At 40.4% G+C, this 25,673-nt stretch overlaps 2 protein-coding genes across 8 annotated transcripts; both read right to left on the bottom strand.

Annotated features, from left to right (window-relative positions):
* Window positions 1–41: 41 nt before the first annotated feature.
* nkrf (NFKB repressing factor) lies at window positions 42–5,906 on the bottom strand. 2 transcript variants are annotated; one of them, XM_058649910.1, is made up of 3 exons: window positions 5,543–5,906; window positions 3,943–4,067; window positions 42–3,064 (listed from the first exon to the last, which is right to left on the bottom strand). In XM_058649910.1, exons 2-3 carry the CDS (start codon window positions 4,031–4,033, stop codon window positions 753–755), a joined length of 2,403 nt encoding a protein of 800 aa, XP_058505893.1. In that variant the 5' UTR covers window positions 4,034–4,067; window positions 5,543–5,906; the 3' UTR covers window positions 42–752. The 2 variants fall into 2 exon arrangements, with proteins under 2 accessions (XP_058505893.1, XP_058505894.1); XM_058649911.1 differs by lacking the exons at window positions 3,943–4,067; window positions 5,543–5,906 and adding an exon at window positions 3,272–3,414.
* Window positions 5,907–6,988: 1,082 nt separating this feature from the next.
* Window positions 6,989–24,867, bottom strand: septin6 (septin 6). 6 transcript variants are annotated; one of them, XM_058649608.1, is made up of 11 exons: window positions 24,788–24,867; window positions 22,177–22,291; window positions 20,176–20,371; window positions 18,509–18,695; window positions 17,088–17,249; window positions 15,857–15,953; window positions 14,870–15,038; window positions 14,613–14,745; window positions 14,300–14,490; window positions 12,428–12,475; window positions 6,989–8,170 (listed from the first exon to the last, which is right to left on the bottom strand). In XM_058649608.1, the coding sequence occupies exons 1-10, from the start codon at window positions 24,815–24,817 to the stop codon at window positions 12,472–12,474; spliced, it is 1,284 nt and encodes a 427-aa protein (XP_058505591.1). In that variant the 5' UTR covers window positions 24,818–24,867; the 3' UTR covers window positions 6,989–8,170; window positions 12,428–12,471. The 6 variants fall into 6 exon arrangements, with proteins under 6 accessions (XP_058505591.1, XP_058505589.1, XP_058505587.1 ...); XM_058649609.1 differs by lacking the exons at window positions 6,989–8,170; window positions 12,428–12,475 and adding exons at window positions 9,021–10,806; window positions 12,789–12,841; XM_058649607.1 differs by lacking the exon at window positions 6,989–8,170 and adding an exon at window positions 9,021–10,806.
* Window positions 24,868–25,673: the final 806 nt, after the last annotated feature.

Genomic DNA, 25,673 nt, shown 5'->3' with positions numbered 1-25,673 from the left:
AAATTCCAGTACACAAATAAGCATGTGAATCAAGTCCAGCCTATTATTCAGGTTTAATTTATTCCGATTTTACAGCTGTGAAAACAAGCAGACAAGTTAACTGTACTCACATAAACCAGCACGTTAGACACGTAACGAAGATCACAGCATACAGTTTCCATGTGAATGTTTTCATATAATGGACGCAGCGTGTACGTTTACAATGACCTCCGTGAGTTGAACGAGTGGACAACATTGCAGGAATTGCTGACCAGAGACGTTGCTTAAGTGAGACTGGTATGAGCAAATGGCTACTGTGTGACAAAGTCTGTCTAATGAATGAATCAATTGTCCAGCACTCACAAGTGAGCAGTAGAGCTGCATATTCCATCAGGTTCCTTGAACAGCCATGAAACAAATTTATTTTGATGACAAAACCCTTGTAATTTTTTTCCCCGTAGTCCTAACATTACTGAAGCTCGATTAGGACACGATACCACAAAGCACTGAACACAAGCTTGTGCAAAAGTGAAACGGATATAGAACGTGGAATGGCAGGAAATTTAAATGACTCATCCTACAGCTCCTGCTAAAGCTAAAATACACTTGATGGCAAAGGAATGCAGAAACCACAGGCGATACCTGATTCTCATTTGTTACTGTGCTGTAAGTCTGTCTCGCATCTATCAACAAAGCAGTTGCACAGTGATTTGCACTGGAGTCCAAGTCAATGGCAAACTCTGCCCTTTTTCCTCCTTTGCTTTGCATGCAAGTTAGTGCGAGGCCTGAGGCTTCACAAGCTCATATCGTCCCACCTGTCCTTCCTGTAGAAGCTGACCAATGAGCTGGTCTTTGCGTACTTTGCGACTGACGATGAGAAACCGTTGCCGCCCCTGTCCATATGACTTGCTTCGTAAGCCATATTTCTGAGCTACCTGGTGGATCTGTTTGCGTTCGTCATTGGTAAGGTCAGTGGAGAAGCGAAGATCATCCTGACGATCTGAACAGGCGTAGTTACGAATTATGTCTTCAATATCGCGCTTCCTGAGTAGATTTCCTGCTTTGTCCGTGTCCATGCCCAACCCTTCTCTAGAAAACTGCTCCTTCACTCTGATGGGTTCTGCAATGCCTTCACCATCTCGGCCCAGACCACCACCTTTCCAGCCCATCTTGCGGAGCAACTGATTTCCAATGTTGTCTTCTTTTATCTCCTGTCTTGTTGCCTCCTCACCAGAGCGAGCCAGGATCTGGGATCGGGATATGGCATCGTTGTGCCCCTCTTTTCTTAGGTTGGATTTGACCACAGCCTGTGTTTGTTTTAAGGTGGCCAGAGCCTCAGTTGCTGCAATGTGTTTGACAATTTTCTTGGGCCCAATTCCTGCTGCCACATACTGTCCTTCTAAATAAACTTCACACCTCCAGCGATTATCAGGAAGAAGGGTGAACTTGTAATCAGCAGTCACTTTATTAAACTGTGCCGTGTCATTTATGATACAGATGGCATTGTCAGAGTTTTCCAGGATGACCAACTCACTCAGATGCTTCTTTTTGCCACCCTGTTGCCCAAAGCATCCTCCAGAATCTGACTGGATCGGGTTAGTATTTCCCCTATTGTATTGTGATGGCTGCTGCTGTTGTTGATGATGATGTTGTTGCTGCTGCTGCTGCTGCTGCTGCTGTTGTTGTTGCTGGTGTTGCTGTTGTTGCTGTTGTCGTTGAGCCTGGTTCATGCGGAGTTTCCTCACTGCCTCTGCAGCTGCTGAGTGCTTTGAGGTCTTTTTAGTGCCTGTTGCCTGAGCCACCATCTCGTCCTGCACAAAGACACTGCACAGCCAGGCACCATCATAAGGGAGAATGTCAAACTTGTAGTCGATCTTCATGCGATTAAAAGCAGCAGAGTTGTTGAGTATGCAGATAGCGTCATGGGCATTGTCCATAACCACAAACTCTGTCCAGTGCTTTCGTTTGTCAGGTTCATATTGGCCTTTAGAGCTGGGTGTTGGTTTATCTTCTGGGTTGCGGAGTGCAGGTAAAAAAGGAGGGGTTGGGCTGTGCATCTGGCAGACAACCAAGTCATTTACAGTCGAGTGTCTGTATCTGCGCTGGACAACACGAACTTCCACTTGTTTCAGGAAAAGTTTTACAGCTTGCTCAGAGGCTCGGTCTCTTGCTCCATTTTTACTGCCGGAGTATCCTGTAGCGAGATACACGCCCTGGAATCTCAGTTCACAGGCATAACCGTCTGTTGGTACTTTCCTGTTCTTCGGTAGGTCAGCCTGGGGAATATCCTTTAAATTGACATAAATATACTCAGGGTTGGTTTTGCAGGCCTGGATGCTGCGGCTCAACATGAAATTATAGTTTGGTCCATCATTTCCTATCAAAAACATAGAGTCACTAGACGCAACAGCCAACGCAGATCCTAAGTTGGCAATCAGCCTTTGCTTCTCGTCTAATGTTGGTTGAGATATCGGAAGAGGCTGTGATGAAGAGCCCAACTGAGACGTGGTGGGACTGTTCCTGCCTGGGCTGTTGTAGACTCTGCTGAATGGCCTGCTTGATGATGGCCGGTCTTGATAACCATAACCAAAACCCTGACGTGCTGAGTCCCATCCTCCTGACCTGCTTGCGCCCCCATATCCGTTATACCTGTGGGGCCGAGAATAGCAGTCTGAATGTCTAGTGGAGTGGGCTTCATACTTGGCTGTGTAGTCCTGCTGTGTTTTTGTCATGAAGTTTGGGGCAGACCCACGTCCTCCATAACCTAAGCCACTTGTGCTACCTAAAGAAATCTCTCTGTCATGGTCTCTATGGGAACCCCAAGAGTCAGAGCTGTATGATGGCCGGCTGTCAAAAGCAGACCTCAGGGAGGAGGAGCCCTGTGCTCTGCTGGTGCTGCTGTAGGAAGAGTGCTCAGTGTCCCACTGTCTCACACCATATGACTCACTCCTCCTGCTCTCTTTATCATTCTCCTTCTCATCAGTGCCATTTCCTCCACTGCTTCCACCACTGACAAAGTGCACAGGCTCAAATCGAGGTCTGCAACCAAATTTTGACACAGGCATTTTCCTCATGGGCTCGTCTCCTGCAATGACACAAGTACATAGTTTATCTTAGATGAAACAAGAGCCATACTGCAGAAGTCCCAGGAAACTGATTATGGGGTGTGATGTCATTTTTTTGGAACAAGATGTTATGACAGAACTTAATGTCCAAGTTTCTGAAGTAAACAGCCAGGTCAAAGACCATCAAGCTAGTAGTAGGAAGTAAGGTAGTAATAAGGAGAACTTACCTCCTCAGTCATCTCCACTTATAAAGGAGGCGGAGGCACATGTTATATATAATCCTGTCAAGTAAGTAGTTTGTGTTATTAATAATTTCTTGTGCTTCTTGTGTCAATTCTATAGAACCAGCGCCTACCAAGCACAAGAGGACATGGTTCTGAATTCCAGTCATCACTTGAAAGGTCACCTTTATCTTGAACATATAAAGTTAAGACCACAGTGCAGACATTTCATTTAATATAATGCACAAAATGCAGTTGGAAATGCCAACTACTCCCACCATTGCCTTTGATCCATGTACAATCTACCTTGCACAGTTCAAAACACAGTTGCTACAGCAACCCACATACAGATCAAAGGCAGACAAGGGCTGCATCAAAAAAGAAATACTTTAGAAATCTTAAGTAGAAAAAGTTTAATATAATAAAATGTTTTTTCTGCACTCTTGTGGACAATGTTTAATGAAATTTGGTGCATGTTCAAGCCACCAAATGTGATCATTTAGGGAGAAAGAGAAGGAAAAACATAATTCAATCCAAAACGTGCACCTTCACACCACTTGGTGCTCAGGCCCTAAATATTTCTGGGCATATTTGATGTACTTCGTGAAACAGTAACTCAAACTTTTATATTTCACGTTATTACACAAAACTACACAAGCTAGATCATCAACACTCACTTCCATCAGAAGAAGTGGGTCTCTTTTTTGCTTCAGAAGTAGGACTTGAGTCGAATGAGGGCATTTCGATAGTGTCAGTCCCTTCTGCCATCACCAGCACCGTCCAAATCAAATCTCGGCCATACCTGCAATGGAGGCCAAAGACAGAAGTTAGACAGTAAATTAATGAATGAGACTTTAATGCAATAAACACCTTTAAGACACTCACCAGCCCCTTTTTTAGGTTAATCTGTTCCTACTTTTTTTTTTTTTTAAGGTTTTAGGTTCAAACTGCTTGTGAATGAAAAAAATATAAACTGCCAATTACAAGGCAACAGTTCAGTGCATTTAGGCATGTAGACATGGTCCAAATGACCTGATAAAGTTTACACCAAACATTGAAAGTTAAGTGACATGACATTGGGTGGTCTCAATATCTCCTGGGATTTCCACACACAACCTCGCTAGGGTTTACATATGAAAGAATGAAAGTGTAGAATCAGAGTCGTAGGCAGCAATAATTCCAAGAACCACTCATTATAATCAGGGTATGCAGAAAACTATGTCTGAGAGAACACCTCAGACCTTGAAGCAGACAGGCTACAGGAGCCAATTCAGAGGTTTTCTCTAATGAGACAGGCGGTGGCCTGCTCAGTTTTATTGTGAAATGTAATTTCATCCCCACAAGAGCAAGAGAGATAAACTTGGAATACTTGCAAAGAAAATATAAACAATCTTTTCTTTGCAAGTATTCAAGTTAATGTGCAGTTAACTTTGAAACAATTTAATTAGGACTTCCTGAAGCAATGCCATCATTACTAAATTGATTTTATATTATAAAGTGGCCTACACAACAAAAAAGGGGTAGCAATATGGTTATATATATCCTCATTCTTCCTTGTGCAATACGATAATTATTGATATTTTAATTAACAATTAGGTGCTCCAAGTAAACAGTCCTTGCCTGTTTCACTTGCTGGGTATTGCTACTTGTCTTATGGCGGGCCTGCTGAATTAAAAGAAGGAAACTTAAGCAGAAGTTACCTGGTACATTCAGAGATGTCCCCTCCATGTTCAGTGCATAGACTTTATGCACTATGTTCTATATGTTCGCTATACAATTGTCTTTAAATATATCAATTATCACAGAATCGTTGTATCTTGATATTATTGGTATCATGGACCATGTATCGCGCAGTGTGGGGTACCCTGAGTCACTTCATCCTGGTGCCAGACCTGACCTTGAAGCAGATGAGCTACAGCAGCAGACGGTGCAACTCCTGCAACTTTAGTAGGTGTTTCTCTGCTCTTCATAAAGTGGCCGGTGAGTGTGTTATGTCAAGTCTGCTAGCTGCCTCTAGAGGCTAAAAACATTACCAAGTAAACACGCGATTGAAATAACAATCCGGACATTAAACATGCAACGTGTAACCCCTGATGCATGTTTCATGTTTATGAGGTCAGAAGTTACAGAAACAGGTGGATTTTGTGCAAACACAAAGCCGGAACAGAGTGACGCAGTAGGCCGACAGGATCCATCTGGCACACACGTTCATCCAGCTCAACATTCATATTTGCCAGAATTGAAAGATCTCACGACTAAACTGTGTCGTAGTCTTACCTTCAGTGGTGTGGCCTTCCGCCCGACCTTAACCGCCGTGCTCTGGTTGAACAAGAGACAGTGTATATTTATTTTAATTGATGTTGTTATTATCGTGCTAGCCTAGCCAGGGTGCCTGTTAGCATTAGCCAGCTAGCACCTAGCTAACTTTAGTAGCGTAAGCCTGCTCGTCCCCGCTTCCTGCCACACGTAGCTCCTCACAACGGACCAATAAACAGGTTTGTGTCCGTCAAGAAAAATTTCCGTAACGGGCGGCTCAAACCTCCCGAGTGACACATGAACCCATTCACCTAAAGCTGCAGCCCGCTTCCATTTTCTGTGAAATCATGGCGTCTGTGTGTGTCAGCGCAATGACCCACAATGCTTTGCTTTGCTGCCGGACAGCGCGGGGGTTCAGCGGCCTGCTGCTGTCACTGCACTTTACTTCTTCTACTTGATGAACGTGTAGTTTCCACACTGCAACATGTGAAAAACGCGTGGAAACAGTATCCACTGACAGGGCCGGTTCAAGGAAAGCATATATGAGGGGGCAGTCAGAAATCAATCTTTCTTTCTTTGAGTGGTATGGAGTATTAGGGCCAAACTGTGGAGACAACAAATGACTCTTTCCAGAATATTTATCTTTAAAGATAAAGATAATCTGTATCTTTGATTATTCTGTGGTCATCGTCATGCTGCAGAATGAAAAACTACTTTGGAACTTTTAAAAAGTGTTGAGATGAAACCTCTTCACCTAAATGACCATAGACAACTCATCAGGACACTGTGCGTCAACAGTCTGCTCTTGACTTAACTATAAATCACCGCCATGTTGGGTTTGTGATATCATCTTCTTAGCAATAAAACTGTTTGGTAAAAAAGAAAATGTATATATATATTTACTTTTGAATTGTTTCTTGAGCAAAATCCTAATTGTATGTGTATACTCCTATCATACCCTAAAATAAATACTCTTTTTAGACACAATATAAAAAGCATAATGCATTTATGTGAGGAACAACATATCGCACTATTTTACTTTAACAGATTTAATCTGAGATAAAATAATAAAAATATTTAAAAATATATATATATAATTATATTTATTTAGTGAATGGATTATGCTTCTGATTGGGGGAATTTGATACAAGTTATCTTTATTTTTGCAGCCTGGGCTAAGGATAATATATAATTTGCATTGCGTTTCTGAGGGAAATAAACAATTTAATATCACCATGTTCCTATTTTTCATGCTATAAGGTGTTAGATGTGGATGTTAATAGTTCTCATGAAGCCATGCTTCCCTTTTTGTCTAGGGAAGAGATGTCTTTGTTAGGTGATGCTGTGTTGACTGAATATTCATAGCTCAAAAAGGAAATCATAGTTTCCAGTCTATACAGAAGTCTGACTGCACATGGCGTTTTACTGCCAACGAAAAGGGTCGACGAAAGACAAACACTTAACATGTTTGGATCACATTTTTTTATTGAAAATGTACATCAATGAATCAAACTAAAAAGGAAAGATATTGAGAAGTTTGTGGTATGGGAGTTTTTTGTTGTTGGGACTATAAGAGGTGATGACTGATGCTAGAAAAATGTATGGCAATGTTTTGACACCAAAAATGTTACTTTACACTCAAGAAACACATCCAAAGATCATAGGTAATAAACAAGTCTCCACTTCAATACACAAAATATATCCTTATAAATTATATAAATGCACGAGTATTTTTTTTTAAAATACTCCTATCTGGGATTTGAGATTAACTTCATTTTATTCTAATATTTGGCAAAATGGGAGCTGAAATCATTGAGCAGAGCAAATATACATTAATTCATAATCTGCACCATTTTGAAGAAAATAGCGATGAAGTTTGAAATAAGACTGAATAACTGAGTTATTATGGGATTAAAAAAGAAAAAAAAACAAGCAGGTCAAAGATCACAGCAGCACTTAAATAAAAAAAGATGCATGCAAAGTATAGAATTGGCATGTGAATATTAAAGCACAGTGTGTAATCCAAAGGCCAGGACATGTGATCTCCATGGTATTTAACAGTGACATGTAAACATGGGCATCATAAAATGAAGAGCTGAGTAAAAGTATTGCTTTTGCACGATCATGACGGAAATTTAAATTCTGCTGGAAGCAAATCTCTAACTGGAATAGATTTAAGAAGAAAGTAACACATTCAATCATAGTGTGTTTCCTAATGCATGACACTTAGTGCATTAAGTGCTTTATCAGCAAGCTGCAATGTTTGAGTAGCGTTTAATTCAAGATGAGTGCATAGTGTAGGTCATTCTATTACAAATCCTCAAGTCCTGCACATGTGTAAAACCTCAATAATGACTTCTATGAACTAAAAGAGCTGCTTTATATACATTAAGACATAATTGCAGAGTTAAGCTGTGCCCGGTTCCCAACCTGCCTTCTTTCCTTTTTTTTAGAGCTTCGTTAAGGAGGCCAGAAAATACCATGCGAGTCCACATAAGGCCATGTATTCAACAAAAGGAGATGAGATGGGTGTGTACAAATAAAAAGTTGATACAGCAAGGAAAAAAAACAAGAGAGGTAATAAAGGGTGCTTAATTGTTGCTGAAGCTGCAATCCCCTCTTCAGGTGGCCAAGACAGATTAAAAGAAGCTGAAGAGACAAAGAGAGAAAGCCAGCGGTTAGGTGAGTTTGCAACGCAGAGACGTTTTTGTCAAAAAAGATACGCAAAAGAAGTGCATCCGATATATAAGGGAGAAAATTATTATCATACATCCAACACCAGGCAAGAGACACCCTGTGATTGTGGAAATCAAAACAAAACATGATGATTGTGAAGAGATTGTGCCTGTTGACTTTTTTTTTGTATGATGTGTTACAGTTCCACAACAGTATACACTTGAATGTGGTCCATCAAATATTAGTTAGTGCAAGTAATCACCAAAACGTGAGAGGAAGAAAAGTGTGTTTGTTAGTCACAGCAAAAGGGGGAGAAAAAAAAAAAAAAGTACAGACAATTGAAGCAAGCATTAAAAACACCCAAAGTGCGGTGAGAGCGGCAGTGAAACAAAATACACAGTGATTGATATTATAGCCCAAGCAGGTAATGATTGATTAAGAAACCCTGAAGGGAGAGGTCCACAAAGCCTCTGGCGACGCTTGAGGTACTCAGTACCCACAAAGGCTGGTCCCTTAGCAAAGGTTGGGGGTTGAGGACCTACTCAGTGCAGAGCCAGGTATTACTGCAAAGGAAAGTAAGACCACACAGACTAGTGAGCGGAGGGGTTACCTGGTGGGAACGGTTGTAGTTGATGTATTTGTGGCCCTGCTAACATGTAGAACCAGTGTTATTCTGATGCGGCAATGTCTTCAACCTAGGACAACCATCCGTTTCTCAATAAAAGGCTAAAAGGACATGTGAAATGTGAAAAGGACAACAAAGTGGAGCTCTCTGACATCAACATTCATTCCCAATGATCATGGCCACATCTGTAACACCAGGTGAAAATCAACGGCCTTTATTTTCTTTTGAAGTAATTGTCTTATGCGCAGAAAAACTGATACAAAAAAAACCAACAACAACACTTTGACTTTTAAATGTGCCTTCATAACAAGTAAAATAGAAAGAAAGTTACAATTGCACTGACAAAATTAACATACACTAAATATATATATATTTATATAAAACATCACATTTGTGTGTAAAAAGAAAAAAGAAAAGTGCAAATGTGAAAGATGATACAAATATGCACGTTACACATGACAATGAATGAGGTATGGGAGAAGTCGTTAAAGAGATCAGGGCTCACTTTGACTCGTGCATCAGTCTAAAGTAAAACATCATCAGAAAAAGGGACAAAATACACATGCGTATAAAAATAGACTTCCAATTCAAATATGTAATGTCTAAAACTGTAAAACCTTTATGGATGAGGTCGGAAAGAATCAAACATTATAGCACCATTTTATAATCCACGAGCTCTTGATGAGATCATAACCCATTTGTGGTTTTCAGTCATTTAAATGTATATTTCATTGTTGGTGGCGGGGTCGATCCTTTACGGTGCCAAGAGCTGGAATTGCCTTTGTGCACATAAAGAACGCACAAGAAATAAATGCTTATTTTCCGGTGCTACTGTAATTGTATCCTCATTGATGTCAGCCTCACCGAGTACTCTTCCCTCTAAATAATACAGTCGTATCACAGCTGTGCTGCTGCCGCTGCTGCTGCTGCTGCTACTTCCCATTCAAAGTGTGGCTGTTATTGTGAAGCACTCTCGTCAAACATAATGCAACTGTCAATACGACAATTGCTTAAAAACACACAAGGGAGTAACCGCACTACATTGTGTGTGTTTGTATAGGTGTATAACAGCTTTACGATGAATACAATTTGGTTTTCATAGCCTAACCAACCCGGACTATATTCTCATGGATTATAACTTAAAACATGTTGGCGATTGTTTGTGATTGTGAGGAGTTAAAATCATGAAGATGTAGCTGTTTAGAAAAAGAGCAACAACAGTCTCCGCTCTTCGGTGGCAGGTAAACATAATTATTATAAACACTCAGATCCCAGTGTCTGATGCATGTTTCTCTTTAGACTCTGAACATTTCTGCCCATCACAACATTAATTATGTATAGTACTGTGCAAAAGTCTCAGGGCACCACAAGGTTTGTTGTAACAAAACTGTGACCATCGGCATTTGGATTGGAATGATCCACGAAAACAGACCTCAATCACAGCAGATATTTGTCAAAATGTAAAACAAAAGGTTTTACCAATAATATTAATTAAGGTTCCATTGTTTTCCACATTTCCTGTACTTTCCAGATGTGTTTCAATCAAAGTGATAGAGGGATAATAAGCATTGCTGAAACAACAAATCTAACAGTGTTGCCCAAGACCTTTTGCACAGTGCTGTATGTTAATATTAAAAAGCTCACTCCGTCATGCAAAGACTCAAATGAATATAAAACAAAATTATGGAATGTTTTTTTGTCAATGTGTATTAAAAAAAAAAAAAAAAAAAAAAAGACACAAAATCCTTGAACAACAGACGAGCAAAAACAAGTGAAGTAAAACTCAAAGCAATGGCCAGCGTCTTCCACAGAGCGTGGGAGTGTGTGTGTGGGGGGGGGGGATTAGGTTGGTGGGGCATGGAGGGTTGAATTATGGGGGGGGTAAGTGAGGGTGGGTAAGGGGGTACAGTAAAGGATGACGGGGTGGGAACTCATTCACAGCAGGATGGCCACAAGGGAGCACTTTTTCTAGAGGGATCCTAAGCTGGAAATGAGAGAGAAGGACTGTTATTGCTTTCTTTTGAGTTAAAAAAAAACAAACAAAAAAAACCACACAGTGTCACAACACCATTTCACATCAGTGACATCACAGCAACATTAGTGAGCAGATGGGTGTTTAGAGGAAATCATGCGTTCAGGGCAGCTCTAAATGCTTCGGTCTACGTAGGTGAAGCTGCAACGCGGAGGGATCGACTCCACTGAATCAGAATTTTAAAAAAAAAGTCTTTATTTCCCGCTTCTGATCTTTAAACAGTGTGCGTGATTGTCTTTACTTTGTGCTCAGTATCATCAAACGGCAGCTTGCTCTCTGTTTAACAGTCTGGAGTTTACAGATTGAGAGGCAGATGTTTTCCTTCACGTCTACTCTCCCCAGCGTTTCTGTGGATTTCACTTATGCATCCACTGAAGGGGGGGGGGCCGCGAGATCAACAAAACATGTCATCTCTATAAACAGAGGACGAGGCCTGAGGTTGTTTGCTGCTCTGGTGTGACCCGTTAAAGGTCTCAGTGCAGCCTTGAATAGCTCTTTGTGCGAGAGCATGAGCGGATGGGGAAGGACTTGGGGAGCCACAAGAAGGAGACCATTGTGGGTTTATACAGACAGATGGGACAGTTTGGGGATCTCATTAAGTGGTTGATTTAGACGCTGGCACAGGGACAGTAAACGGTGCCGTATTGGAAACGCTAGATTTCTGCAACATCCCACCCATTATTGAGACTGTACCGCATTAAAACATCTCCAATTTAAAAATGGCTTTAAAGACTGGTTTAATTCTGGTTAAAATACCAACTTTTTCCTGATTCTCCAAGTATGCGACTGCAAATTTAATCTCACAAGGTTAATGCAAAAGTAAAATTGTAGAAAATATTTTTTTGTGCATTCTTTACATTTGAGAACCACAGTTTATTACACATTACTAAATGCAGTATTAAGGGTAGAATATCATACTTAAGGTGAAAATAATCCAAGGAGACTTGCACTGAATAATGACTATCAATTTATCTGCCCATTATTTTATTATTCTGTATGATTATTAATGGAAGAATAGCATCAAAATAGCTGGCAATTAATCGTCTTTCCGATCAACCAATTGATTTAGGGAGTCATTCCTGCAACTCTAAACTTTAAATTAGACTCCATGTTCTTTTAAGATTTAATTCACTTTGTGATAATTGTTTTTTTCCATTTTATAATTTGAAAGGTTTCTTCATTCAAGACTTTTATCTAGTCAACCAATTCATAATAGATTAATCCGTCAATTGTTATCGTAAGCGTTTGGTCCATCAATAGTCATAAAATGTTCTTCAGTGTTTCTAAAACCTTGAAATGATGACGTTCTCCAATGTCTTGTTTTGTCCACAAACCAAAAATGATTCAGTTTTAATGATTTCTTTGTCATGTGGAGCAGAAAAGAAATCTGAAAATATTCATATTTTCGTAGCTGAAAATTCAGAAAACTTGATTCAATTCTCAAACACTCAATTTCGATGAACCGTTTGACGTTTAAATTTACAGGTAGCGATCGATTAAATCGATGACCTCTTACATTTTCATGGTTCTTTTTGTTGTTGGGTGTTGGTGCAACACGAGAAGGGAACCTTACCATTAAAAGGTGCCTCATGCAGCATGCAGCGAGTGTGGGAGGAGTTAACTGGAAAACATTATGGAGGTAACATAGGTGACACATGCACTCACAGGACAGATACACATCTACACAATAAGTAGTGATCAATAACGCCTTCTCCTGGCCACTGAGGAAAACACTGACTTTCACTTGAAGGTTAAAACCACATAATTATCATTGAGCAAGGCCCGGTTTTAATCAGAGACACACAGACAATGCAAAAGTCGCCGCTTTGGGGAAAGAGAAAAGGGAAACAAATTTCCAGGCAGAGCTCAGACACAGAGGAAGTGGCTGTGAAGATAAATACACTGACAGGGGAGAGAATGAAGCAACAATGAACCTTCTCAGTGCAAGTGTCGTCTTCCTTTTCAAACAGGCACGGAGTCACATCAGCTTCAACACACAACCAGGAGTTCATTACCAACATGAAGGGACCGACAATGTGAGCAGCAGCATTATTGCAAGCATACAGTACGTCCGACACATGTGGCTGCACACGCTACTGTGCAGCCATGATTTATCTCAAACATCACGGTTACATCAACTGTTTAAATGGACGGACGGGCAGAATGAAGAGCATACAGATACATTGACACCAGTTTGTTGGCCACTCAGACGTTACTGAATGAATAAATCACTAAATAAGAATCTGAAAAAACATGGGCTCCTTTCCCAGTGACACTAATTCAGTAATTATTAACAGCAGTGACTAAGTTGTTTGCAGATATCTACAAGGAATTTTTGATGTAATGAATGTGCTTTGCTTGAGCCATCAGCTACACTGAATTACAGAGTGATGACTGGAATTTATTCATTAAAGCTGACATCTGGCTACTGGCAGTCATTTTCTCCATACTCTTCCCCTCTTCACTCCCCTTATTTGTCTTCATTTGTATTGGATTATGTGTTCTGTTCAGCTCTTCTTTTTACCCCCCCCCCTTCAGAAAATGAAGTGCTAATGACATTTTCTGCTATTGTATAATTACAGGAATTTGTACTTGCATTAGTAACATTGAGACTCGATTACTGTAGTGGTCCGTGGTCTGAATTGCTGAATTTGTTTGCACTGCCGTACAGACTGTAAATCCCTTTAAGGCTAATTGTGTTTGTGATATCGGGCTATGTAAGTAAAATTGATTTGACTTGAATTCAGGGGCTTAGCCAGGGCTTTGATCTACTCTACTGTATATATAATATTATATACAATACTTATAATATAAGTACATTAATGAGTGGCGATAGAAACAAAGTGCTTGATGACATTAGTGGCATAGACCAACAACAACTTCTTTCTGTAGTTAAGTCAGAATTCCAATTTTAAGCATATTGATTTATCATTGATCACCTAATGTATGCGGTAATTAGAGCCTATCGAGTTGCCTTACAACGTCTGACGATGTGGCGGAGACCGACATCAATTATGATCGCAATAAGAGCAATAATATGATCATCAGAAGTAAAGAAGACAGAAAGTAAGTCGTAAGAGTTCCAACTACACATGGAACGCACCCTATCATCCATGGTAGTTGCCATCAACTCATTTGAAGACACTGTGAGGAAGGAACAGCATCACAGCTTCATCAAACCAATACATAACATTAAAAGACGGGGCACAGATTGGTTCATAGGGCATTTATATCGATAGAGAATAAATACACGAGTGCATATGTATCTTTTATAACTATTAGCAACGTGCACTGATGTGACTAACATACGATCTTAAAAGTAATTTGGCATCAACGTAATGGAATGTAGCACCTTGTTATACCCAGGCTAAACAAATGCTGGCTTTTCCAATCTTGATGTAAAACAAAACAGGATAAAGACACAGTGTAAAAGAACAACACTTACTTTTTCCTCTCTTTGTCCCTCTTGATTGTGGCGGAGCCCCCTGCCTGCTGAGCTTGACTCTGCAAGAGCTCTGCCGCAGTCTTTTTCTGTTTGAACGTATTAAGCTCGTCGTCCAGCCCCTTCTTCTTTTCCTCCAGTTTCTTTTTCTCGTCCTGGTGGAGCTTCTTCAGACGGTCAAACTTCTCATGCAGCTACGTGACGGACACAAACATAGTTGTGTTAATTAAAAGGTCGAAGCAGAGGCCAGAGAACAAGGATTAGTGTTTGAGTGCGAACACGACGTTTCAGGATCAGGGAAACTCGGAAGCTGTACCTCTTTTTCCGCTTCTTTCAGCTCAGCCTCCTTCTCTTTGACTCTCTGGACAAACATTTGCCTCATTTCTTCTTCTTTCTTCTGCAGCTCACCCATGAACTCGTTCCTCTTTGCTTCGTATGTTTCCTGCAGACTAGGTGAGGAAAGGCAGAAAGGAAATGAGGATGAACGAAAAAGTACTACACTGTACCAGACACCAAGGGCAGCCACAAAATCAAAATCAGGTAGAAGTCAAGATGAGGAAAAATAAAGTTAACCTGAAGGGCTTGCTGTCAGGGTCCGTGTCCTTGAAGCCCATCTCCTCCAGTTTGCAGCGACGATAAAGCTCATAATGGCGTGTGTGAGTCTGCTCTCGCAGGTCCTCCATGTTCACTCTGATCAGCATCTCTCGCAGTTTGACAAAGTCACAGTGATTCTCGTTTTCCACTGTAGTGAACACATCAAAGTCACACCAAGCCAACACGTCAGATTGCATCCTGTTCATTGCGGGTTAAATCTACTGCAGAAAGTACAGAGCTGCAAGTCAGAGCTGGCAACACCGTCGCTGGCCGTAGTATAATCTAAACATGTATAGACAATTATATTTCACAGTGCAGTCATAACAGCAGCACCAAAACTGGTAGTGTTTGGTCCAGAGGCTTCTCGATTTAGAGCTGAAGCACCGTGCGCCTACGAACTGACGTCATGTATGGACACACACGCACTTACAAAGTCTGTGTGAAATGGACAAAACGTAAGTTAAAGCCTATGCGCAGAAATCATAGCCCTGTTTATCCTCTGACGTTCTAAAAGGGTTTAAAGTTCCACTTCCTTCAACGATTGGCTGTGGACGTAAACTCCCATGCGAGCTAAAACAGTAGAGTCAATTACTATAAACTCGAGTAATTATTCATCAAGCATTGTGTTTTCCTTATACAACAAAACAAGACATTGAAAGGACGTCAGCTTAAGCTCTGGAATAGTTTGTTGAGCATTGGTCACTACTTTGTGACCATTTATACAAATATACACCAATCATCCATCATGTTACCACTAAAAACAACACATGCCAGGTACCAGATAGATTTGGAGCAGAGCAACGTAGTTTTGACAAATCACATATTCACAAATGTATGTACCTGGTTATCAACTAGTTAGCAGCAGCTGGTTGAAGGAGAAATATGAGCAGAGACAATAGCAGCAGCAGCAGCAGCTCGGAAAAGAAAGAGAACACTCTCATTTCCTGTGATCTGACCCAGTCTTACCCTGCACTGTTCCCCAGGGATACTGCCGGGCCTTCACCATCTTATTCCCCATCTTTACTTCTTCTGTGCTTCCCACCACAGCAAACGGCAAATGGCTCTGTGGAGCAGAAAGAACATAAAGATTTGTGTCTGCTGAAACATCATGAATCTCAAAAAACACTGTATCTGGATGCCTTTTGTTTTATTGTCCACTGCATCATAATCTTCAAATGCAGACTTAATCCGCTGTTCACACACACAACACTGTTTTTTTATTATTTAGTACAGTTTGCGCCTTACTATATGCCAGCTGGGATTGGTGCCAGCTCCCTGCGACCCTCATGTGGAGGATAAAGTGCTAGACAATTAATTAATCGATTTTGTTAAATGCCAACAACACAGGGCAAAGTTCTATGTTTGATGTTTTATCGCTTCTGTTATATAATAACAAAATCAGCAAAAGTTGCACACACTGCAGCGTTACCATTTTAAGAACATTCCTGCAACCATGTGACTCACACATACACAAATACACACAGCATACACAAGGATGCACTACTTGGCAGTGTTCATGCCACTGAGAAAGCTGAGGAAAATGTGCCATTTCATTTACGTAACCATTACGAGCTACATTTCATAGACAACAGCTCCGACAGGAGAAATGCATGATGAGGTCAGAGTGTACAACAAAAAGCCTGGAGGCAGCTGTCAAACAATTAGACAGAGTTGATGCATTTCCACAACGGAGACATCATAAACAGCCGAGTGAACCTTGGCTTATCTGTCAGTGCCCACAGGCCCTTTCCCACACTGCACACTTCCTGCAGAGAGAGCTGCTGTGAACACCCTCCTCTCTATGTGGGGTCACGTTCAAAAACAGCCTGAGCAGCAGCAGACAAAGCCCACATCTGTGCTGACTCTACATCACACGTTGTTTATGCACGTAACGCATGACACAGTTTATGCACGAAAACAGGACATACTGCACTGACTAATGTATTAACTTGAGATTAAAATTATTCACACACAGTAAAACTATACAATGTTTAAACAATATGGTCAGTCAAATCCGAGAATGTTCCGTATTTTTCCTATCATATCCCAAAAGTAATCTTCCCATAAGGAGAGATGGAGCGAAAGCAAGGAGCGCTCACTCTGCAGCTACTTCTGGGCACCAAAAAAGTCAATCTAACACAGATTGACAGCAATAAAAGAAAATGCTCGACTTGGGAGAAGTAAATGTGAGACTCACGTTCATAGTGGAGTTGATCTCTGCCACAGACTCGTCATCAATAGGGAACTGGTAGATCTGCACGCCGTTACTGACCAGCTCACTGGTGATTTTGATTTTGAACTTGGCCAGCTCGCTCTTGGAGATGGCGTCTGACTTGGCAATGATTGGAATTATATTGACCTAGAGTAGATGGTAAAAGATGAAGGATTTAATGCGGGAGGCGGACATCATGACAAGGTGGAAATGACATTTTCAAGTATGCAGCTAAATATGGAACGGCCCGAGTTAACATTTCCTCACCTCTATTGCTATAGTCTAAATTCCTGATGTGAACAACAGATTTTGTAACATAAAACATACTTGAATCTCTGCAAATTAGACATTTTTATACAGCAGACTACTGCATAATCTTAAGTACAGTGATAAAACAATTCAATCAGTGGGCCGCTTGTCTGAAGAGACAGACTCGAGTGATTGCATTTATGCTATCCCAGTAATTCAAGCAGGAAAAAAAATGCACAGCAATAGCAAAGAAAGAAAAAAAAAAGCAGGAGTTCATTTTAATTAATCTGGTTGAAAAACAAGCCTCTCGTTCCATCCCATTCATCTATACAGTCCCCAATTACTTATTCTCTACAAAAGGGGACTATTTAAAACAACAGCGAGAGATGCAGAGGATCATAAGAGCAAAAACATGTCACTGCATCCCTGAGAATGATGGAGCTCTTGCTTCAACATAGCATTGTTTGATTGCTTCCCCCTCTAGGTGAACGTGTAAACAGAGGAGGCTCTTCTCAGGATCACACAGTTGTGAGCGCTTGCTCGAGGGCACAGCTGCTCTGGCAAACACTGAGCCGGGTCTTTGTACAAAAGCCAGGAGGTCCATGCAAATAAGCTTCTGTGGAAAGGCTCCCACAAAAAAAAAAAAGGCAGCAGTCACTCAGCTGAGTGCATTTCACAGCTGACCTACACCAACGCAGTAACGAGACCAGAGCCAATTTATATGCAGCCAGATGCCCTGGAACGCTTCATGACCCGTGACTAGAGTGGATGCAGAGCCAAACAGTAAGTCTATGCGATGCTACAACAAAGCAATCCATGTTTATAAGCTATGTAAGCTATTATAGAACATCCTTCTGCTGCAAAGGAGTTACCATCCTTCAGTGTTAATGGTAATCTATAAAATCTACACATTTCCAACTTAACGGTATGATCCTTTTATAGTCCAGGAGCCATTATGAAACCTTAATATAGCTGGGATTGATCTGGAACTGAGGCAAAACGCTATGAATTGAGAGTGGAGCTTTAAATCCCTTTCAATAAAAAACCAATACCATCTCTGCCACTGACTCTATGGTAATAAATAAAATAAATAATAAAAAAAAGGCCACTGCCTGCTGGCATCATAATAATTGTTAATAACGTGAACTGAATCTCACCTTGCTGTCAAGTTTCTTCATGGTCACCAAGTCCAGGGATTTGAGCGAGTGTCCAGTGGGAGCGATGAAATACAGGCATGCGTGGATACGGGTGTCATGGTAGCTGTGTAGCGTGCGCTTGATTTTGAGTTCCTCCTGTAGATAGGCTTCAAACTGGGCATCGATAAACTCCACAATGGACTTGTAGCTGTCAGAAAGGGAAACCATGATAGGCGGTTCTCAGTCATGTTGGGGAAACGGAAGTCAAAACATCATGACCTACATTTGGGGAAAATAACAAAATGTGGGGGGGTTGCTGTGTGAGACTACAGCAGACTTAACCCCACAAAGATACAACTATCATCTGAATTCAACAAGCCACTGTAATAAGACTGTTCACATTGTTTGGAGTTGCAAACCAACTTCAAGAGTTCCATGCATCACAGTAGCCACAAAAGAAAAAGTTTTTATAAATGATTAATTGTGAACTTTCTACTGATTGACAAACCAACAAGATATTTTAATATTACTTATATTACTTGGGACAGTCCAGTCAGTGCTTTAGAAAATGAAAGGAGCCACATATTTCAGTGACGTACTGCACTCCCAGTTTAGTTTGCAGTTGTTTTCTTTATTTGAATATGTGAATAATAAGCTAAAACACATATGGCTGCATCCATCAAGGACTACAGGAAGTCTCAGAGTTATCCACCCTTGCAAGCACAAACATTAACTAAACACACTCCTTGGGTACACACTGAAGGATATTCTGTCTGCTGCACTAGTTCAAATACCAATGTGTGTGTCTGTACAATACAAGTCCCTGTTATAACCTACGAGAATGGAAATGTCTTACCGAATAAGGTTAGCCTATCCATTACAGAGAGCCCATCTTTATCATCATCTTCCTCAACTTACCACAAGAGCAGAGCAAGCAATTACATTATGGAGAGAAAAAAAAGTTGGTAACAAATACTAATGGTCGACAGCAGCTAGAATGTCTCTGAAAACAAGTATAAACCGCAAAGCTTGGGATACGATATATCAGCCAGGAACTTAAGTGTCCACATCTGATTTACATTTTTAAAAGTTTAGAATTCATGTCCAGAGTACTGAATGAAACCTGAGTCCTCTCACAGAATCATTGTACGTTGGGAACACGGCGTTCATTCTGCAGCCATCTGTGGATTTCTTACAAGCTTTCTTACAAGCTTTAATACGGATCAGAGCAATAACATTTACAAGAAACCTGTTTGCCAAGATTTGGCAAACAGGTCTCTAATAGTAATAATTATCCTCTCTAATAGTTATTCTCAGACACTGGGTTGGGACCCACAGGTGGTTTGGTTGGTTGGAGAGTTTTGGCAAATACATTTGGTGACAAAAAAAACCCAAAACAAATCTACATCTATATCAAACATATACTGCTTAGAAATGTTCGGTATAATTAAGCGTATCCTTGTGAAGTAGGGTGTTGATGCTTTGTCATCTTTAAAATGTGTGTCCCCATAAACAGTCAAGTTTTCCAGGCTGCGTTTTATTTTTTTTTTATTCTGTTCTTTTTATTTGATTCATGTCCTTGTTGGTGGTCTGGCTGCAGAACAATGCACAGCATGACACAGACAACACTTTCACCCAAGACAGATTTCCCTACGTGGACAATTATGATTTGGTTTGCTTTGCCTCACCTGTCTTCTTTATTGATCTGGTCTCCGAAGCCCACAGTGTTCACAATAGTGAGTTTGAGACGCACGTTACTCTCCTGGAGCTCGTAGGTGTTGGACTTGAGTGTGACTCCTGGCTGGTTGTGCTGAGTAGGCTCGCCCTCAAACTTGGTGTTGAACAACGTGTCCATCAGTGTAGACTTACCCAGACCTGTCTCACCTGGATTAAAAAAAAAAAAAGGAGAAAACATGTTATTGAGATCCTTGATCATGTGAACAATAACAAATTTCTGATTTGATTGAATTTTATTTAAGACTATGAACACTTAAAAAAATATTTCATGTACACTTCTAAATTGTGAGAGTACATTCAGTGTGACATTCTGCAGATGCTTCAAAACTAAATTTATCATTTTCCAACGTTTAAAAGTGACAAAAACAGCAGGAGTAGCTGCTTATCAGCTGATGTTATCCGACATCAAATGTGCTGTCAGATGACTCGGATACAGAGCTGGCTCTGTGAGAAAAGCTATTTTTATTCATCACGGCCTGACCCACAGTCTCTGCATTTCAGCCCATTTTGGTAGGATATCTCGCTGTGTTTGAAGCAGCCGTCATTTCCCTCTGAATTAAAAGTCAATGATGCATTAAGCGTCTTATTTGCCTTTTCTACGCTTCGCTTCAGTCACTGGGGAGAAGTTGTTCATGCTTAAGGCAACTTGGTATGTTATTTAGCTCCAAGCCCACGTTGTAAATGATAACACAGGCTTAGGTGTTAACTTACACTTGTATTCAAACCTCCTGAAATTACAAACCACAGAAAAAGAACAATGACATTTGGCTGCCTCTTTCTGATTTAAGACCATGACCAAATATTTAAAAAGCAATTATCAGATTTCTGTGTAATGTAGAAACTGTAGAAAATACTACAGTTCTCATCCGCAGGTAATATTGTAAATAAAAAGAGAGCTGCACCCGATCCCGATCTGGACAAGAGACTGGGGTTTCTGGCAAATAATATTAGAAATGAATATCTTATATTACTTCACTACTTACTCAACAGTCAGGAAAATACCTGACTGCAAACAAACACACAATAAACAATATGAATGGCAAGGCAGACTTTATTCAATTACACAAACTAACTCTATTGAAAATTTGAAACTACTATACTGTGTTGTACAAGAGTGACGGTGCCTCGCCGGTTGGATAATAAACAGAGAGGGCGATAATGTGGATACTGTGCTGTGTCTGGGTTTACTAATAGAGAAGGGCGCTAGTAAGCTAATGCCATCTACTGAACTTGAACCGAGACACAGAAAAATACCATGTACTGTACATCGTTGTTCGAGTTATCATTTGTAGGGTTTTCGTCAGACTGCATGTGCTGTGTGTGGAGAGATGGGGCAGACAAATCAGCTGATAGTCTGTGTGTGTGTGTGCATGCGTGTCTGTAAAGGGAAAAAAAAAAAGACAGAGCCAATTTGTGACGGTCAGTGCTGACTCTGTGACCTCGCACTGATCAATGTATGGGAAACTCTGGAAATGTTAGGTGCACCAGTGCAACCAAAGAAAAAATGTAGTCGCACTCCGAAGATTTGAGATGCTGTCGGAGCCTCCTCCTGTAGTCAGTGATTTCTTGTTCAGGTAGTGTTTATTCCATCCTACTCTAACTCTTCTGAGTGCAAAACCATGACGTTTTTAAAAACACAAACGCTCTAGGCAGAAAGCAGAAATTTAAAAATACCATTATTAAGTAAGTATCAGCAGTTTCTGACTATATACACAGCAGACAGTGATACTTTGTTGGTTAAAAAAAAGAAATCACAAAAACTGGACTTCACACCTGCATTGGATGAGGGGTAGAGCGTCAGAATAATGAAGAAATTCTCTAGGCCTCAGCTAAACACACAGGCCTTCAGCCTGATTTTCATTGAAGCAAATAAGTTATATTTTAGCCTGAGGAGAGAGAAGGAGAGAGAGAGAGAGACAGAGAGAGATGCATTTCATACAATACATACTCACCAACACACAGGATGTTGAAGCAGAATCCGTGGTTGACGGACTTGTTGACCAGCTGGTCCGGCATGCTGTCAAAGCCAACATGGCCTGACAGAGGGACAGCACGAGCACCTTCACCCTGTAAATTAACAAAAATGTCATGTAACATCTGGTGATCATCAATTACCTTACACACCAAAATGCTGTTTTTTGTTTTTAATATATATATATATAAATATATAAAAGACTCTTAAAACCATTCCAAAACTAACCCTTTTTAATTTACATCTTGATGTAAAAACAAAACTAGACACAGCTCACACACCACCACATGTGGCTTTCTTTGTCAGACTGAATTCAGATGCAGTATAAGTAACTTCCTGTTTCCTGACGTGCGACTTTCTTTCCAAAGTTGAGACATTTTGAAACCGTGTCCTTATATGGAAAGGTGTTGATGTCCGTGTGAGGATAATAATAAATACAGCAAAGAGCTTTCAGAATAAATATATAATTTAGCACCTGAGAGATCTGACATTAGTGAAATTATAAAAAAAAAAAACAACAACAAAAGAAACAGTCGACACTGTGTTTTAGTGGTGTCACTCTGAAGTACCACGTTTTGGCCGGTCCCACTTCAATCCAAATCATTCTATTACACTGCTTATACACAGTTTATCTCTGGAGTAGAGCAACACTAAACACTGTGGTGTAAAAGCACTGTTGTTACATGTGTGTGTGGGCGTGTGGTTGGCACTGATCATCTTCATATCTGTGAATCTCTTTTCTCCAGCTTACGACTGACTACGAGGTGCAGGGAGGCAAAGAATTTAGATTATACGGCAAAAGCAAAAACACTCAACCAGCTAAACCTTAGCCAACCATCCATTATGTCGCTTAACATAACAGTGTTTCTTTCCACTGTGGTGAGGGATTTGAGAGAAAAACATTCTATTTGGGAGTCAGTTTAAAACGACCTGACAATACTACACAGCTGTGGATTATTTGGATAGTTGAAATTGGGTTTTAACAGCTGAGGGTGTGTTTGGAAAACAGGGGGTAATGTAACCGGACAAACAGCCAATACTTTTCAGCTACAAGTGCAACATTCCTGAAACCATTCGTGCTTCTCATGATACTCACAGTCATGCTATTCTGAACACTTTCTCTGGATGTATTAAAAGGGCCAAATGATCCAAGTAAAATATTTTTCTGACAGTCATAGGAACTCAATTTGTGATATAATTAACATCAGCCATCAGTTCAATATCCACTCTATACTAGAGTTTTTAAAAAAAGAGCATTAGCACACGACATCATCAAAACATTAAAGGACTAGTGTGCGTGTCATGATGGAGGAAGAGGAAGAAGACCCACTGTGTGTGTGCTCATCAAAAAGAAAGAATTGCAAACTGTGGAGCAGCTTTAAGGCCCATTTACACTCTTACACTATGCAAGAGACAGAGTTTACGATGACGGACGAAACATTGCAATATCACAGGAAACCGTGGGTAAATCGTGCTGCCAGAGCTCGCTCTCGATCGGTTTATTTATCTCCTGCATCGGAAAAACAGAGAGCGACTGCCAGGGGCTCTGCTTTACTCACTGGGCTATCCGGCATCATCTGCAACACCAATAAGTAAGATTCCCCATTACTGGGACGACTTACATTTATTTAGTGGTATAACATTCCACTGCCACGAAATCTGTCTATTTCGGATCAATCTCAATAAGGGTTAGGCCTTTACACCCATCCCTCCCCTAAATTTTACATACTGTACCTTTATGTGTCCTATATTCTAATGAAAGTTTAAAAAAGAAACGACATAGACCATACAACAACCACATTTCAAATCATTGAACTACATCCATTGCCATTTCTGATTGTAGTATAGAAACAATTGTTCAGCCCTTGTGAACTTGCTTCTTTCTTCTTTTACCCCCACTCCAACAATAAACAGGTTTTGTTTGATAGGTTTTAATTTAATGGGGCTTTTCTTATAAATTGCAGTCCTTAAACCTATGGGGAGCTGGGGTCTGCTGAGCAGGGTTTTCTATGCTCAGACAACGCCCGAGTCAAAGTTAACGGGACTTAAAAGAAACAACATAACGGAAATGAGCACCGGAGCTGGAACACGGGGGCGTTCAGAATGAATGGCCTGTAACGACGGCTCTCTGGTGGGGTTTAGGTTTCAATGAATGTATGAGTCTGCAACACAGTGCGTTTCACACAACAGAACATCTTTCATTGTATTATATAAGTGTAGCTTACAATAGCAACGACAGGAAATGTGCAGGCGTTAGCTCGCGAACATGAAAAAAAATAGTATAATGAAAGCATGTGCACAGCTACGAATGAGCAACCTCGGGCCCTGCTTTAAATCTACAGCGTCAGGATTTACACATGCATAATCAGATTTCTTAAGGTAATCACTGACTATTTGACTGCTCACTATGTTTACCCTGAATTTTAGAAGCCACACACGGGCAGGAAAAGCGGCTAGCGACGAGCACAATCTCCACCAGACGAAACGCTCGATATATTCTATTCATTCTACGCTGAAATTAAGCTCATATTTCAAGAGATGTGAGACGTTAGTGATTAAGAACAGATGTAAAAATAAATGAAGCTACTCACCGCTTGTCTCGCTATTTCGGTGGACGCCATGGCAGAAGCCTTTAGCTGGAGGACGAAACCTCTGCTGCTCTTTAGTGAAGCGAGCCTACGAGGAATGTACCATTCTCTCTAACAGACTCTTTCAGGTATTATTTACGTGTTCAATCTGAGAATCTTACCCACGGTTAATATAGTTAATTGGAAGAATATATTTAAATTAAAATCATTTCAGAAATTCCACCACTCCGCGTTTTTAAAATGTCGTGATTACACGTTGTGACTGACCCCTCCGTGGAATGCGTTCATGGTCTCGTCCAGTGAGAAAGGCAGTGAACCGCAATCAATGAACTGAAGCAAGTAGTAATTTTGGTTCTTTGGGTCAGTTGATTTTGTTTTTCTGCCTTGAATCACACATTTAACGTGACTTAAAATATAAACAATCACATTTATTGTCATCATTTCAAAAAAATTATATTCCATATTCTTTGTCATGTAATCATTTGTATATTTACTAATTGTTATATTTATCATAGCTCTGACATCTGAAACACCACAAAAACCTACACGTATGTGCTTTTTAGTGACTCTTTGAGGATGTCTCATTTGTGTGACAGTGTAGATAATAAAATTGTGACAATACTAGGGCTGCAACACATTTCCAACTATTGATTCATTGTTTTTGAAAAATTATTGAATCAGTTTGATTGTTTTTGGGGGATTACAATAAAAACAAGGTGTCTGATTTTTCGGCTTCTTAAATGGGAATATTTTATGGTTTCTTTTCTCCATATATCAAATAAATCATTAAAACTGACTAATTTTGGTTTGTGGTCATTTTTATGGACCAAACAAGTACTCGATTAGCGCTTAAGTATTCAACAGATTATGAAAATGATGCAAAGTAGAA

This window comes from Solea solea, chromosome 14, assembly GCF_958295425.1.
Source record: "Solea solea chromosome 14, fSolSol10.1, whole genome shotgun sequence".
Lineage (NCBI taxonomy): Eukaryota > Metazoa > Chordata > Actinopteri > Pleuronectiformes > Soleidae > Solea > Solea solea.
This window is presented reverse-complemented; position numbering and strand designations above follow the sequence as displayed.